We start from the raw sequence: 18,546 nt of genomic DNA on the forward strand, positions 1-18,546 counted from the left end.
TAGTTGTACCTTCATGACCATAGTTATTCTCAATAAAAGTTTGATAGCTTTATCAGTCGTGCAACGATTTTGTTATTTTACCATAAGCCTTCTCATTAATAAGGCAAGACAAATATATATTTTTTTGAAAATGCTCCATGTGGTTCGTATTTATACAGTACGTAGAAGATAAATTAAATTTTGTTGTACAGTACAAACTTTTAGATAAGTCAGCATCACTATGAATGTCACTCCAGCTTGCCAAACTTGTTTGACCAGACCGCGCTCACACACCATAATGTACCCGAAACCACAAAGTCATAGTGTTTGTTACTTAATTGTTGAGCTGTAATTCATTATCCCCACCATTAAAATTCAATGGAAGAGGTCAAAGAATAATCAATATCCTGTATGCAGAAGTGAATTCGTGAATTTTTTTTATACATTTATTTTGAAAGTCATACTTTATACGTTGTACGCCCACAGGTATGTTTGTTAAATTTATTGTTTTAATCAAAGTATTACTTCAGATTTTATGATATATCACTACAGGCTCAGTTGAACACATATCATGTCCGATTGTCAAGCTAATTTGTCTCCTGTTATAATGTAAATATTCCTCAAATCACTACAAAAATGCCGATGTCGCCTGAATATTGTAAGACACTATTAACATCAGAAAAAGGAAACAAAGAATAAAATTATTATTTTTATCCAATGCATGAATTAATCCAACCATTTTCCATGAATTATAACAAAGAACTTGGGTGAATTATGTAAGTGAATTAAAGTTGGCCCAAACATGTATGGGATCAGTCCCTAGAAAACGGGAGACTAATATTTATTACCATACCCTGAAATCTTTTAAAATAATTATAAAATCTATCATAAATTATTTAATATTACTTTATCAGATTAGAAAACAAATTCAAGCAAATAAATAATAATAATAAAAAACAAGGAGTTAAATAGTTTGGTGTATTTAGGAATATAGTATCCAGGTTGACCTTCAGATAGTATTGGAACGACTGGCAGGGAAATAGTAAACTAAGCAGCTGGAAAAATATCAATACATATTACGCACCTCAGTTATAAATTGAGGCTCCTAACTATCTATCACTTCCCCAAGGTAAGGCATTATTCTAATTTAATTTACAGAAATATTAAACGTCGAAACAGCGATACATTAGCCACAATATGATTAATAAAACTCCAGGAATGGTGTTGCTCTTGGTCTGACTTAATGTGTTTGGTTTAAAGTACGTACTATATGCACTAACCAGAGCTTGTTTAATTGTGTTTTTTGTAAATTAATCGTTGATATATAAGTTTGATGATTATTTGATTGATAATTTGGATAAAATTTGTGATTTTTGGTGAAGTTATATGTGGCTAAATATGGAGTGAAGTCTTTCCTTATCTCGCCTTTTGTTTTCTGTTTTTATTCATTATTTTTTTTATTTCAGTCAAGAATCATCACACTTTATTATATTTTAAGTATACGCAAGTATAATTAATAAACGAGGATAAAGAAGGTAAATTTTAATACACGGGAGATTGTATAAAAGAGTCAAGTTTTATGAGAATATTAAAAAGTTACTAGAGTACCATAGACGGTAGACTCCTGGGAGGGAAACACCAGGGAGATCTATGTAGAAGAAAACTTGGGTAATTGTTTAGTTGTCAGAGTCATGGGGACGAGCTACTTAACAGTCTCTATTGAAGAATGTTTGGTAATTTATGAGAACAGCACTACCACCAGAAGGAGTTGTTCACTGTCTTTAATTTATTTCACAGATCTTATCATTATAGTAAGTATTTTAAAAGAGGCGACATTAATGGTATTATTGCAGTTTCACTCCCAATTGGGTGAGGGTAATTTTGGGTTCATTTGATAACTCAATAATGACTAATTTCCGACGGAAATGAAGGTCAAATTCGAATGAATCAAACCAAATACCTTGGAAAAACCTATTGATTTCTGGTCAAAAACCAATTGGTAGTGAAACTGCAATTTTACTACATTAACTAGAGCCTAATAGAACCTGACCTAACCAACCAAAGAAACCTACCTAACCTTACCTAACTTCCTAGGTTGGGGGCGGACCCCCCGCCATATTAAATAGAAAATACTTATTTTGATATTTGGTACCAATGAAAGCAACTTACTTGGTGTCATGGTGTAATTTTAATTTATTTGTGGACGTGAGAGTACGCTCAGATCGAATGGTCGGTAGTAAATGAACCGAGTAGTCGGCAACAAACGCTGAGTTGGCAGATTTTTGGGAGGAATATTTATGGCAAGTAATTAACATTTTCGGTAAATTTACAGAAAACATGGTAATATTTTTCACATACAGACATTTTAGTGTCAGTACTTTTTTACATGTTGCCCATAATGTCCCACAATATTTTTGGGTCCAGTTCTCGGTATCTCATCATTTCTAACAACTTTCTTTGTAACGTTTCCGTTGCAAATGATTCGTTTTCTAAAAAATTGCATTAATTTATTAGATTATGGGCAACAAAACTTGGGTAAGGGTCATCTCGTACCCAAGACAACTCATACCCAAGATAAATCGTACTAAAAAAAGTTAACTCGTACCTACGCCAACTCGTACCCAACTCACGCTTTGATATTTTCGGGGTGGAAGCACAGGCTTTGGTAATTTTTCGTTAACCACCCATCACCTTTTTACACATGAAAAGTATATTTTTTTGTTAGTTTTCTTGCAGTTTTAGATGATTCTGACATTAATCTTTGGGGCAAATCACTGTTTTTTTTAAGTTATTTCCCCCCTTCCACCCCAACAATGCAGGAGGATGCAGTTTTTTATGGGTGGTGGGGGGGGGGCTGAAAACGAGTAATTTTCACCAATAATAAATGTCAGAATCATCTAAAACACCAAGAAAACTTGCAAAAAAATATTTTTCATGGGAAAAAAAGGTTAAAACTAAACAAAGTCTACGTACTAACCTTACCTTACATGACCTAACAGGCCATGTCCTAACCTAACCTGACCTAACAGGCCATGTCCTAACTTAACCTGACCTAACAAGCCTTGTCCTACTTAGCTAGGGGGTCTTTGCCCCCCCAGACCCCCAATGATGCCATGTTCCTTAGGCAGGGGGATGAAGTCACTGCCAATGTAATACCAACACACAAACGAACGAACGAGAGCGACGTTGCGTGTCACCATACATCAAATTGGGACTTAGAAAAATATATTACAAATAAATCGCATATATTGCGTTGATTTTTTTTAATGCGCCGCTAAATTCAAGTATATTCTTTCGTTTCTCAGAGAGATCTATTAAATGATAAGAGAAAAAAATCGTAAAAATATGATGGGTGGTTAACGAAAAATGACCCAGGCTTTATTTAGTAGTGCAGAATACAAAGTAACCAGAATTAAACAACTAAAGCAGCATGTTGATGACAACACTTCTCTAGTCTATATTATGTGGGCTGCAGGGTAGAAGGGTTGCATATAAAAATGTACACAATCGGTTCAGAGTAGTGATAGAATGCTGCCAAATGGATAATGATACGGGTCTTTGTTCATTATGTCCAGAAGACAGTACAGTAGTAGCATCTATTACCTGCTCCAATCCTGGCTATAATTTACATTGGTTTTACATAATTTCTTCTTCAATCTTGTATTCTTATGTCATAAGTGATCCAAGGTATTTAAAGGACCAGATTTTTTAATATTCATTCCACTTATACCGATACGTTGTGGGTTTTGTCTTTGGTTTCTTTCCATGATCATTGTTTTGGTCTTATCCACACTTATCTCAAGTCCTGTTCATTTTGCCATTTCCTAAAAGGTTGTTGCCATCGTATCTATTCCTTGGATGTTGTTGCTTATTATATTCAGTTCATCAGCATATAAGAGCATTCTAATTTTGATCTTATTTAATTAAATTCCTTCCTGCATATGGTGGATTTCTCTCATATATATATACACTATATATAAAATTGGGTACGACTTGACATGTTCTGATGGGTACAATTTGCTTGAGTACGAGTTATCCAGTACTGGTAAATTTTTGCCATGTTAAGATAGTTTAGTTAGGTTAGCTTGTTAAGTTAGTTTAGTTTGGTTAGGTTAGGTTGGTTTCTTCGATATGAGCTCTATTGGGGGTGGAGCCTCCCAATCAACCCCTTGGTTAGGTAATATATATAATCTGAACACTGGTTGTAAGGTTAGGTCAGGTTAGGTTAGCACTGAAATTTGTTTTGAAATGAAACCTGGGTTTTCCGATGGGTTTTGGTGTGATTCATTCAAATTTGATGATCTTTCACCAAAACTCTTTAACAAGTTTCCCATAATGTCCCACAATATTTTTGGGGTCCAGCTCTAGATATATCTCTTCATTTCTAGCAACTTTTCTTTGTAACGTTTCGTTGCAAATGATATGTTCCGAGAAAATCGCATTAATTTATTAGATTATGGGCAACTTGTAAAATTTACCTTAGTGTCTTATGATCATTTTTTCACCGTGTTTTAACCTGCAATTCCTCTCGTCAGTCATGCCCTGCCCACCACTGGTGATTTATGATCGTAGATAAAAACTAAAATATACTTATGATTAAAGTAAAAGTTGTTGCCTCTTTTAAAATACTTACTATAATGATAAGACCATGTGTTGGCAAAATGACGGAAATTGAATAACTCCGTTGGGTGGTAGTGGTGTTCTCAAAAGCTCGTTTCTTACCTCATGTAAAGAAATGGGTGGAGGATATGCAACCTCCCTTCTTTTGGTTTTCCTTGTTTTTGTTTAGAGTGAAAACAATGTGTGCTGCTCAGACCACAGTTTTGGACTGCCACATTTGCCTTCCTCCTCCTGTTGACAATTTATATGCCTTATACACTTGAGTACAGTATAGTGTATGTTTTTATGAAATAGTTTTTGGTAATCTTGGAGCAGATAGCTAACACTACAATGCATTGTTTGATTTAGTTCCTTTTTTCCGCATATGTTCTTTGAATATTAGTACTGTCATTAGTAAAAATGATACGACAATGCACAGAACCTAATAGAATCTGACCTGACCTAACCAACCAAAGAAACCTACCTAACCTTATCTAACTTCCATGCCGGCTGGCAGACCCCCTGCCATATTAAACAAAGTAATAGGTAATATATATATATATATATATATCCTGCCCCTCGCAACATAAAGATATACTGCTGTTTCCATTTTCCGCAGATTTATCAAGATTTATCTATTTTATATATAATATATATATATATATATATATATATATATATATATATATATATATATATATATATATATATATATATATATATATATATATAATGTAGTAAATGGTAATTTAATGCAATAGGTTTTTTATGCCTTGTTATTATTTGCAGATGTCTGATGAGGAAATGGAATTTAGTGATGATGACTATGATGACTACTATGGAGGGGAATATGATGGTGATGTTGACCATGTAGACCCACAGAAGAATGATCCAGAGTATTTTCATGTTGCATGTCTCACTGACACCGAGGTGGAAAGACTTTTAAATGAATCAGTGGAGCAACTTTCAAATAGTATACAGGTGAGTAAGGATCATTGTCGTAAAAGCAGCTACAACAATTTAAGACAAATGAAGTGTAGGGTAGTACAGTATGACCTCTTATCTGAAATGGTCACAATCACAGGTGATGCTTCAGAAAAGGAAATTTTTTCAGATAAATCCTCACTAACTCTGACCTTTTATCTCGGTCCCAAACAATTCTCGGACAATAAACCAATATCGACTGGCGAGCGCCTGCTCACTCGGGCAACAACAAGTCTCCCTGGAGGTTCTATAAGTTTCTTGAGCTGTGCACGTCAGTTCTTGAAGGTTCCTGAGTCCCGACGTATGTTTGTACATGGTATGGGTGGCCTCACAAGTTGTGTAATGGGACATGAAGTGGATATGATTTGGATGTTTAGTTAAGATTGTGGGTATGTAATGGAGATAAGTGGATCTGTAGTGGTTATGGTGTAGATATTTAGTGGAGATGATGTGGATATGTGGTCAAGGGCAAGTAAGTCGTTTCCACTGTGTACAATCAGTCACGCACAAAGACCTCCCTCTTGAAACCTCCCACTATGTCAGTTTTGCAAGTGTTCAATAGTGCAAACTGAATTGTATTTATCATTATTATCATCTTTAGACTTTATACTTCCACTTATTTTATCTAGGAATGCCTGTATACCCTGGTAATTGAATTATATACAAGTTAGTTTGCCATTTAGAGTTGACATCCATGATCACTTTGAGTTCAGGGCCAAGGGTTTCCTGTCTGGGATACAACTAGGTTCAAGTGTCATTGACCCTACACCTAGCTCGATCGTTCATCCAATGTCAAATCAGTCCTGTGCGTTCTGTACACCATCCGGAAAACTAAAACCCCATTATCCATGGCTTGGCTTTCCCGTGCTGACACATCCTGTCATTTCAGGTGCTGCTACCTAACAGTTTATGGGGATTGATAAGGAAGCATTTGGGACAATTAAGATGTTGCAACAAATTACAATTTCCAATTAGCTGACTCTGAACACCCATGATGAGTCTCACATCAGTGATGTCACCACTGTGCCCTGGTAGTGCACTGACATACACTCTTTAAACAGATTTGTTTTTCCCTTTTGCTCATAATATGTGTCAATGTTTAATGACTTAGTGCACTTAAAGTTTGGAGTTAAGCATACTCCATCATGCACAGAGACACACTGTACACTGCCATCACCTAGTCTAGCCTGCGAGCCAGTGCTGTGCACAGTACTGGGATTTGGCCGTTGCTGTATGCTAGCAAATTCTCAGAGCCATAGGATCAGTAGTGAGGACCAGTGCCATTAATCCACCTAGAGGATGTGGCTGACTACTGAAATGAAGGTACTACTCCTACTACACCCTTACTCTCCATGCATTGCCAGCTATAGACTATAGATCAGTATAAGCGTCCATGCCACAATAACCAGACTATGCAACAAGATCAAATCGCCAGAGTGCTGTAAAGGGTGATATCTGAGAGGGTTAAAACTTGGACAATTTTATTCAGAGTTGCTGAAAAGGTATACATCAACATCAGCATCATTTAAGTTGACCAAGTGTAGCCAGTGATATAAAAAAATCAACTTTGGCAGGTGAATTCGGTAGCCATATTGAAAAATGGTTGCCGTCATGGATCTTCAAGTGGCCAATCGAATATATTTGAAGAGTGACCTATAGAGGATATTCATACCAATTTTCATGCTTGTATTACTATTTGAAATATTTACTTGCAAAATGCAGTTACAGTATCTGCTCCACTATTGGTAACCTTCAACCACTTAACTGTATGTGTTTTCTCTCTGAATTTCTTTATATATTGTAGGGTAGTGTGTCTACTTGTCCTTTCACCTTGCAGGTGACTCCTTCTTTGGCAAAGTTGCTGCTCCACATGTACAACTGGAACCAGATTGAGATTGTTGCAGGGTATCGCCAAGACTGTCACAAAATGCTCACATCTGTGCATATAAAACCAGCTACGCCACCTCAGCAGATGACCAACAATCAACAGGGAGAAAGTGAAGCTACTTGTCCTGTTTGCCTTGCTCCAATGTCTCCAGATTATGCCAGCCATCTCACCTGTGGTCACACATTCTGCAAGGATTGTTGGAGCATGCATTTTGAAGTTCAAATTAAGCAGGGAATGTCCACAGGTATAATAATACAGTATATTCTTGTCACTACTTGATTATGAATGAGCTGATGGTTTAATTAGTCAGGAAGACAATTTTAGGTTGTTAGAAAATTAAACCAGTTCAGTTTTGCATAAAGTGTACTGTACTTTAGAGGGCATATCTAGGCATGTTTCTTTTGTCCTTTCCTGTGCCATAGGGAAAATATCAAGAAATTTTGAAGATAATTGATTTAATATAAAGGCAAATAAGACCTTGTTGTACAAATAAAACAAATCATGCCTTTGTTAGGGATATAATAACTAAATTTATTTTCTAACCCAGGAATCGAATGTATGGGCAACAGCTGTCAGGTGCTGGCCCCTGAAGACTTTGTAGTGCCATTGTTGAAACGTCCGCGACTGAAAGAAAAGTACCAGCAGTATGCCTTTTCTGATTATGTTAGAAGCCATCCTCAATTACGATTTTGCCCAGGTCCTAACTGTAATATTGTTATACAAGCTAAAGAATGTAGAGCAAAAAGAGTAACCTGTACAGCCTGCAAATCTCAGTTTTGGTAAGTGAGAGCTTCAGTTTTTAACTCTTTCCTTGGCATCTAAACACACACACACACACACACACACACACACACACACACACACACACACACACAGGCCCAGGTTAATGGACAAGACATTTACCCTGTGTTAAGAGAGATAATGTATCCAGAGACCATAAGGAGCCATAAATTGATGGAACAATGTAAAGGAAGGATTTTGTTATGGGTTTAAAAGAGTGGAAATTACCAGCGACAGTGTGAGGGGTAGCATTGTGAGTTGCTGGACCACATTAAAAATTTTAATTTTGGCATGCGCAAAAATTAATAAGCCCCTTAAAATAGCTACTTTATGAAAAATTTTAAGTGTTTTTATTCCATTTCTTTTCTTGCCATTTGAAAGAGTGTCTTTCCCAAGCCCAAGAACAGCTAACAATACGGTTGGTAGGTGCTAACAACGTTTTCCACGGAGCAACAAGTGCTTACTAATTGATGTCATTGCTGCCAACGTGTGGTTGCCTAAACACCTCAAATGTAGTAAATAATACAGTAAACATATCATTTGCTTTCTTGATAATTTTTCTTTTGCCATTTGACAGAACATACTTCTCTGAGCCCCTAAAATATGTACCACATGTACTCGAGTATAGTTTGAATTTTTATGTTTGAATTTTTATACAAAAGGTAGGGGGTCGAACTGTACAGTTTGTGTAATATTTTTGATGGGTTATAATTCATCCATTCCATCGTTCATTTACGGTGAACGAACTATTGCTGCTAGGTACAGTACGTGCTCCCTTTAGGCTAACCTTAACAGTAAGCTTTTATCCTGGCTTGCCTACCATACCCCAAGATACTATACTTTCTTTATGTTGCTAAATGAAGAGCAGAACCATATGCTGTACAGTATATGCCAAACTAAATATACCCTCTGCACAAATACTTGATGCAAATGAAGATTTACAGATACAGTGATCCCTCGGTTAACGAGCGCCTCGGTTAACGATTTACCTTCCATAAGATTCTTAACTTTGGTTAACGAGCAATCCCTCAATTAACGAGTTTTTTACGCGACTTCAACATGCTTTCGCTTGCATTTGGCAGTCCACCAGCTGTAGTATTAGTCCGCCAATACAGTAATCGGTTTTAGGGCTTAAATTCCTTACTATTTTAGTAAATATCAAGAAGTTTATACTATTCAATAATTTTAAAAGTTTAATATTAATTTTTTTAGTAATTTTAACAATTATTGAACACAATTGAAGGTAAAGAAACTAGTTTCTGGCGCGCCATCCAGCCTGTTAACACACCAAACAGGCGTTAGTCTCTCTCTCTCTTTTCAGTGGAGGTAACATTTTGCTTGAGACTCTCCAACTAAATGCTTTTTTCTGTGTTTCCAAGCAAATTATTGGTCATTTTAAATTTATTTTACATATTGACAATATATAATGCAGTGCAGCGTTGATTTAAAGAAAATAATCTTGAATTACACCAAGAGAACTAAAATTTTATGGGTGAAATGGCGCCAAGGGGCCGACTTCTCTTCCACCCCAATGCCTTCTCTTCTCCCTTCTCCTCCACCCCCATTCTAATTCCCATCATCATCCAGGAGCCTTCTACATACACACCTCAAAGTAAGTGTACCTTTCTACCTTTTTTGTTGAATTTAGGCAATTTTCGGTGAGCTGGAACCAATTACCCAAAAACCCATTGAAACAATAAGTTTCGGTTAACGAGTTTTTCGGTTAACGAGCAAGCTGCTGGAACGGATTGTGCTCGTTAACCGAGGGACCACTGTATAGTAAACCCCCAGTATAACAACACTGTCTATAATGGGCCTCAGCCTTAACGGACACTCTGACCTATTCGGACTAGGTTCATAAACAGTATTAGGGACTCAGGTCTGTTAAAGTAAAAAATAACAGACTCGGGTCCATTATGATAAAAAATTTACTGATTCGGGTCCATTCGTATCCAAATTATCACAAATAATTAATTACAATAATACCTCGTTCAGTCCTACCCTGCATAACACTGATTCATTATACAGTAGAGCTCTTTGGTCCTCTCCTGGAATTAATTTTTACTGGAAAATAAAAAGGCTGAGCATCCATAATACAAGGCAGAAGTTACAAGACAGACATTCTCTCCCACACAATTCACAGCTGCCTCTCAGCTGTGAATTATAAATATTTGTCTGCAACATTTAAAAAAGTGGTAATAATACTGTACAGGTACTACCTGCAAATTTGATGATGTGAATTATCATGACTCCACTGTATAGGTTTTATTAATGTCAATACTATACTAATTTTTCTTCATCAGCTTTGTTTAGCTATGGAGAAAGAAGAAATGAATTTATTTTTCCTTCTTTAGTTACAAATGTGGTGGTGACTACCATGCCCCAACTGACTGTGAAACCATCAGGTGTTGGCTGACTAAATGTGCTGATGACAGTGAGACGGCCAACTACATCAGTGCACACACCAAAGATGTAAATATAGATAGTTTTCAGGCTGTAGGTCCATGTAAAACTGTTGGAGAATATGAAGAGATTGCATATGTTTGTTTTGTTAGTAAAACATCACATGTTAGTAAAACATGTTAGTAAAACATCACAATAGTCAATGAATATGGTAAAAATTCATGTTTAAAGTTGAGGTGCTTCAAGTTTCAGCAGTTTTGACCCTGAACGTTTCATTAGACATGCTGCCAGCTTAAATCTTAAAAATCAGCTTTTATTAGGAGGGTGACTGTTTTTTGTCAGTGTGCTGTTGGTCTGTACATTGAGATAGCATGCTAACCTCCCACAAGAGCTGGATAAAGTGCGTCAAGGATCATGGTCTTGACCCACAAAAGGGGGTTTCACGAATTCAGTCTTCTTTTTCCTATATGTATGAAGTGCCATTTTGGATCAACACATGTGTAATGTGCTGTCTTAGCCAGATGGGGTTGGCCCAGGACTCTACAAACTAAGGCGGCTTAGTGCAGTAACCATCACTTTCAAAAGAGGGAGATCAGGAACAGAGGCTGACTGAGGCTTGGAAGATTGAGTCTTGTGCCACACATTTCACTACACAACCTGCACATCAAGTGTCTTGGTCACAAAGCAGGCCTCCAATACTACACCCTCCCTTCCCTATCTTCTTAATGACCTTCTCTAGTAGCAGTTATTAATGGTACTCAAAGTTGTTCATGTTAAGGTTACAGAAGGATACTTACTTAGCGCAGAAAAGTCTTGTCTGTTTCATATCAATTTCTTTCAGTGATCAGGTCTTGAGTGGGATTGTAGAGGGAATTGGTTGATATTGATCTTTCTGATAAAGTTCCGGTGAGCTTTATACTAGTGAATGAGGAAAAGAAGTCTCTTCATCTGCCTCATGGATGGCTTTTAGCAGCACCTTCTTAGTTTGGACAAATACTTCATAACCACTTGTGTATGGGATCCACTCTGTGCTGAATAAAATTGTCTGGCATTAGCCAAATAAAATATTAAAAGTGGTATCCCCATAGTGAAGGGGTTAACAAGTGTGGGGTTTCCTTCCCTCAGATGGATCTGAATGCTTGGGAAATTAGTCTCATGCTTTAAGATGGAATTGTTAGTGCTCCTTATTTTAATGGGGATACATGGGGATATCAGATCAAATATGAAATTAACATGTTTTTTATTAACAACATTTCTGCTGTAGCATGGCAGTTCTCAGAAATATCCTTTGGAAATTCTAAGGAACTTGAATTTCTTGTGTTTGAGCTCTCCTGTTCAGAGATTGTTACACTTATTGCTGAGACAGCAAATGCCAGGGTTGAAGATTTGTATAAGAATAAAGTGAAGCCCTCGTAATTCAGAGTGTATTCAGAATCTTTCTCATGGATTCTATCCCTGTGAGTTTGCTTGTCAGTTAACTTGTTTATAAGGTGTTGGATATTTTGCTGATGTCTGCCCTTTGTTCTGATTGGAACCAATGGAATCTGCTTTATATGTTTCTTCCAAAAATGCAGTATTTATCTCCAAATTGAGACAATTCCTTAGAAGCTACACTAGGGGTTCTTTGTTGGTCCAGTAGAATTTTACCTTTTCCAAAGTCAGTTCAGTTAGTTTGTGTCCTTGATTTTACAAGTTGCTTACTTTATTTTAGGTTATTGATGATATTGTGCTGTAATGTACCTTGAAATGAGTGGAGTTATTTTGATTGGATTATTTCTTAGTAATGGACCTTCCTGATTTTCATGGTTGATCTTGCCTTTAATCAGCTAATTTTTTATATACCTATATCTGGGTCTACTCATTGAGAATTCCTTTATCTGAGTCATTAGTTTCACCAGATGGTGTAGAATAGGGACTTGTTAAGATTAGCTCTTGTAAATTTAATGTGGTACATGGACAAACTCCATGTAAGTTGCATGTCATTTAGCCCTCACTTCTTCTTTCCATCTTCTCCTTTAAATAGTTTCTGATAACATGAGGTGATCCATAATGTCATTAGATTATAAGTACTAAAGGGTTTGATCCTGAAAACCCATTTTATAACCAAGCCATTTAGGAAACACTGGGTGATGGCTGAGCGAATGGCTGTGTGAGTTGTGTAGTACTGTAAGTTACACATCGCAAAACTTGGGTCAATCTTCCAGCAACCATGGCTCCGTACCTCCCTCTCTTGAGGGTAATAAGTTAACCCTGGTTGGCTTAATTTAGAGTGTCCTAAAATAATCTCTTGGGTGAAACCTGAAAATCAAAATTCTATTAACATCCATTTTGTAAAAATGATTATTTAAAACTTAGTGCCGAGACTGTGATATTAATTTGAATGTTTTGACCAACAGTGTCCGAAGTGCCACATCTGTATTGAGAAGAATGGTGGCTGCAATCACATGCAGTGCTTTAATTGCAAGCATGACTTTTGTTGGATGTGTCTGGGCTGTTGGAAAACGCATGGCTCAGAATACTATGAATGTTCACGCTACAAGGAAAATCCCAATATAGCTCATGAATCTGCCCATGCACAAGCCAGAGAAGCTCTCAAAAAGTATCTACATTACTATGAGCGGGTGAGTATTTAATGATCTTTATGTGTTCAGCTGAAATTATGTTTTCTTATTTTTTCAAGCTGAATGACTGGAAATATGATTATACCCACAAACACACACACATTCTGTTCATCCATAATCATTCATTCATTTTAATTTCTGTAAAAGATCTGCCCTGGTACACTGGAACCGTGCATTACGGGTGGTGTCAATTTAAGAAATTCATAAAAGGGAATATTTGTATTTCGAACGTTCGTATAGTAGGGGTTGCCTGTATCTGTACTGGCATGTGTCCTTCATCAGTTATCTTCTTCAGTTCACTTGGATAAATCTTTGCAGCATCAACATCAGAACCGACAGCTTCACTACTTAGTGTATCATTGTGCAAGTTAAATCACTTCCTCAATCTATTAACCCTCCCTTTACTTGCCTGAAAAGGTTTTTCATGTGAATTTCCACTACTGTACTGTACCGCCTTTTTTTAACAACAAATTATCATACAGGCTCTTGTCCTTAGCTTAAATAACTATTGTATTTATTGGCACATTACATTGGGGCTTGTCTTCAATCAACACACTAAAAGAGTCTTTCCTTATTGGGCATCACTTCACTTTGATAAAAATAGTTTCTGAGCACTTCCTGGTGTTGCTGCTGCATTAGCACTTTCCTAATTTTATCTCTGTTGTCACGTATTTCTCCCACTGTAGACGTAGTCAGCCCCAAAGTTTTAGCAATGGCTGCTCTCTTCTCCAGCATCAAACCTCCATAAACATTGAGTTTACATCCAGTGTAATTCCTTTATGTGCTTGTTTAGGTGAAGTACTTTCACTTGAATTTGGTGGTCTTTTTGTAGATATTTAGAGGGGAAATATACTTCAGACTTGAAAGAAGAACAGTTACGGTAGACACAAGTAGAACGTAACTGATGCACTCCGAGATTCAAAACAAAGTCCGCTACCAGTGTCATCGACGCACACAAATGCAATTAGAATTTCTTAATATACAGTAAATAAAAAAAACTGCAATTTTTTTTTTCATTTAGTGAGTAAAAAAAAAATAAATTATTTTTTTAATTCAGTAAAGGTAAATTTATATTCCGTACCCTGATTTTAGTGGTAGAGATTTACCAAGTCAGTAAGGGAGAATTTCTGTAACCAGATTTCCCGCAACAAGGCTGTAAATTAAGTTTACTCCTGTACCATTACATAAGCCAACTTCACTTATCAACAGTATTTCCTTCCCAGAAATCACCTGATAACTCTCTCTCTCTCTCTCTTGATTCATGCATATTTCTACTTCCTGGATATGTCCATCCTTCGCACTTATAAAAGTAGGACCTCGATAAACCGGACTAATTGGGGCAGACCTCAGTCCGGAAAATGCGCAATTAAAAAAAAAAATCTGTGCAGGGGCCAGACATAACCCTGCATATCTGGACTGTTTCTGGAAAATAAGACATACTTTTCACTGATATGACTGTGTTGTACTGTAAAGTGGTTACCCATGGTATAAATAGTAGAAGTGCTTCTTTATGTGTACTGAGTAGGATTGTGTCACCAACCAGGGCTGCCAGATCATACCTGTCTTTGCTGACTGAAAAATCAAATCAATATGGTTAGTCAGTTTAATTGATGTATTGTATAATGAAAATTTATTTCTTATATTTGTTAGAGATGTAGGTACTGTATATGTGAAATGACTTATACCGGTGCAGGGGGTCCCCGATACTGTAGATGTCAAGGTTAGGGATCAAAGTTGAGCGACTTAAAGCGAAACGACGTTAAGCGGGAAATTTCTCCCTTGAAAACTCATTTTAAATGTTGAATGAATAGAACTTAATACTTGGCAGAGAAAATTGTTTGTGATAAGACATGCCAGGTGATGCAGCTCAAACTAGTCTTTGTTTATTTGATCATTTTCTGTTTTATTCTGTTTCATTTGACTGTTTTATTCTCTTGCATTTATTTACAATTTATTATGATCAAAAATTTTATGACCTAGGAAAATGGATCAAAATTGAATTTTAAACATACAGTACACTATTTCATATTAACAACAGGAATGTGAATCAGAGGATTTCCATAAAACTTGTTTATTGTACTTTTACATTTTCTTTACGTAATAAAGAAATTTAACTATTTTAATATCAACTTTATAATCATATGATTCATAACTGTTGATCATTTCAGTGGGAGAATCATAGCAAGTCTCTAAAACTTGAAGAAGAGACTTTAGCCAAGATTCGGGAGAGGATCCAGAACAAAGTGATGGCAGGCACTGGCACCTGGATTGATTGGCAGTATCTTCTTGATGCTGCAGCTCTCCTTGCACGATGCCGTTACACCCTCCAGAACACTTATCCATTTGCGTACTACCTCGAATCTGGACCTAGAAAAGATTTGGTTAGTGTTCTCATCAATTTTGTATTTTTTTAGATCAGTGTTGGTTTAATAGTTTATATATATATATATATATATATATATATATATATATATATATATATATATATATATATATATATATATATATATATATATATATATATATATATATATATATATATATATATATATATATATATATATATATATATACAAGGAAAAGAAAACACAAAAAATTCCAGCGCTTCGTGTAATTCATCTTCAGGGTGAGTACAGACTAGAAGTAATACAAATCCAAGTTATATATACAGAGGAGGGTGAATGAGTCCACAATGGTGAGTATTGAGTAGCCCAGCCTACTAATCTTTACAAATAGCACTGGCAGTGGGTGAGTCAGGTCAGATGGTCAGTGACCCGGCCTTCTCACCCTGATCACAAATCTTCGCCCAATTACAAAATTGTCCAGCTTGTACATGCCGCTACTCAAATTCATGTTGAATGCTTCGGTATGTTTAATAAGACTAGATTCTATGATGTTCCTACTATCAATTGAATTACATGGTAATATTGGTAGTAGGAACATCATCATCTAATGTGTCTCTGGCTGATATTTATGAGCTGAAATTGAAATTAGTCATTAATTATGATTAACAGTGATTTGCCCATATATATATATATATCATGTAGATCCACAATGAAAACGTGGATAAGATAAATCTTGATAAAATCACACGGGAAAAGGGAAACAACGGAGGAAGGAACTGGTTCACAAATAGGGTGGTGGACGAGTGGAACAAGCTTAGCAACTTTATAGTAAGTGCTGGAACTCTGGAAAGTTTCAAAAGGAGGCTAGATAGATTCATGGATGATAGAGAGTGGTTGTAACTCTCGACAGGAGCTGCCATGCACAGGCCAACCGGCCTATTGCAGACTCCTTATTTTCTTATGTTCTTATATATATGTGTGTATATATATATATATATATATATATATATATATATATATATATATATATATATATATATATATATATATATATATATATATATATATATATATATATATATATATATATATATATATATATATATATATATATATATATATATATATATATTTATTTATTTATTTATTTATTTATTTAAATATACAGTACATTAGTAATTTAATCAAACTTTTAAATAAAACACTGAGGATTATTTGGGGAAAAAATGGTGTATAAAAGAATGGAGTCCGTCATTATATCGTGTCAAAAAATTATTCAAGGTCATTATGTACCATATTCATCTCTAGCACAATTAGAATAGATTGTGTGAATAAAAGTTTATACACTTTTCACTACTGTCTGCAGTCTAAATGTAATAGGAGAGTGTTTGTCCTTGTGAGATGAGATGATTAGAAGCATAGTTTAAAGTTGAGATTAGATGTGTAGTTTAGACTCCCTCATATTTTCAATAAACTTTCCTCAGCACCCAGAAACATTGTGGGGATGTGGGATGGTATCTGTCTGTGCAAGATGTGTAATTTAGATTCAGAAACATTGCTTGGTTGGCTGTAAAATGGTGGTGATGATGAAAATAGCTGCTAAGTTTCTTGTAAGCTTTATTATAAATGATATAGCTGGGGTATTTGTGACTGCAATTTAATAAAATAGCAATTTTTACCTCCAGTTTGAGTATCAGCAAGCACAGCTAGAAGCAGAGATTGAAAATCTCTCATGGAAAATTGAGCGTGCTGAGATGACAGACAGAGGCGACTTGGAAAACCAAATGGATATTGTAGAGAAGCGAAGAACCACCCTTTTGACAGACTTCCTACAAGTATGATGGGGGCTGTGAACATAGCTCACCTGTCCTGGCTCCCAGTAGCAGAAATATACTTCCATACCAGAGAATGCACTCAGTGAGCGCATATTGCAAATTTTAATTGGTGTTATCTTATTCCATAAGTGCACTAATTGAGAAAATGTTTACTGTGACTTAAAATAACTGCATCTCATTAGACATTTAATTTTTATTTTGGAGCTTTATTCCGATTGAATGTTTCTGTTAGGTCTGGCTGGCATTAATATTTGTAACTACAGTATATATATAAAAGTTTGTTTTAGGTAAAGCACTTGTCAACAGAATATAAATGCCAAGTATAGTACAGTACCTTTCATTTTTCTTGTTAACTGCAATCAGTTTTTTTTTGTTTTTCGTTATTTTTACGACTATCTTTTCATTAAGCTACTTTGAAAGGTGCCGTTCCAGAATTGGGGCCTTATCATTACATTGCAGCTCCAGAATGGTTAGTCAGTTTGGGAGAGTTACACATTTCATCCAGGTTTTAAGGGCAGTTATTTATATATTGTTATCAATTACGTAGTTATGTATGTATTAATACAAGCAGGTTGTGGACTTTTATGCAACTGTAACTGGATCACCGTGTGTGTGTGTGTATATATATATATACATATATATATATATATATATATATATATATATATATATATATATATATATATATATATATATATATATATATATATATATATATATATATATATATATATATATATTGATTTATATTTATATATAAAGAGTGGTGATTTTATGGACAGCCTCAACTGGCTAATTGATGTACATTCAACCCTCATTGTCAAAAACAAAATTTTTTTTATGCAAGTTTAATGGCAAGGTGATGTAGATCTTGCCTTAAACCAGCAGGTAGACCACCTAATTTGCAAGTGGTGATATGTACTGCTTTATAGCAGATGATTTAAATGTTTATTTTTAAACATGAATTTATCTTGTATCTGTCCTAACAAACACTAGCATGAGTTTGTGTTATCAGGAAGGTATTGGTGTTGTCTACCTTTTGAATAATAGGGTCATTTTATATGTATCCCAAACTGGTAGACAATCGTGCATGTGCAATGACTAGGCAAATT

The 18,546-nt window shown here is 35.6% G+C and overlaps 1 protein-coding gene across 1 annotated transcript; it reads left to right on the forward strand.

Moving 5' to 3' along the window:
* The first annotated feature begins 997 nt into the window (after nucleotides 1-997).
* Nucleotides 998-18,081, forward strand: LOC121856179 (potential E3 ubiquitin-protein ligase ariadne-2-like). The gene is made up of 8 exons (XM_042351519.1): nucleotides 998-1,108; nucleotides 5,368-5,559; nucleotides 7,400-7,694; nucleotides 7,998-8,229; nucleotides 10,585-10,702; nucleotides 13,030-13,254; nucleotides 15,423-15,635; nucleotides 17,285-18,081. Exons 2-8 carry the CDS (start codon nucleotides 5,368-5,370, stop codon nucleotides 17,438-17,440), a joined length of 1,431 nt encoding a protein of 476 aa, XP_042207453.1. The 5' UTR covers nucleotides 998-1,108; the 3' UTR covers nucleotides 17,441-18,081.
* Nucleotides 18,082-18,546: the final 465 nt, after the last annotated feature.

This window comes from Homarus americanus, unplaced genomic scaffold, assembly GCF_018991925.1.
Source record: "Homarus americanus isolate GMGI-L3 unplaced genomic scaffold, GMGI_Hamer_2.0 scaffold1024, whole genome shotgun sequence".
In the NCBI taxonomy this organism is placed as follows: Eukaryota; Metazoa; Arthropoda; class Malacostraca; order Decapoda; family Nephropidae; genus Homarus; species Homarus americanus.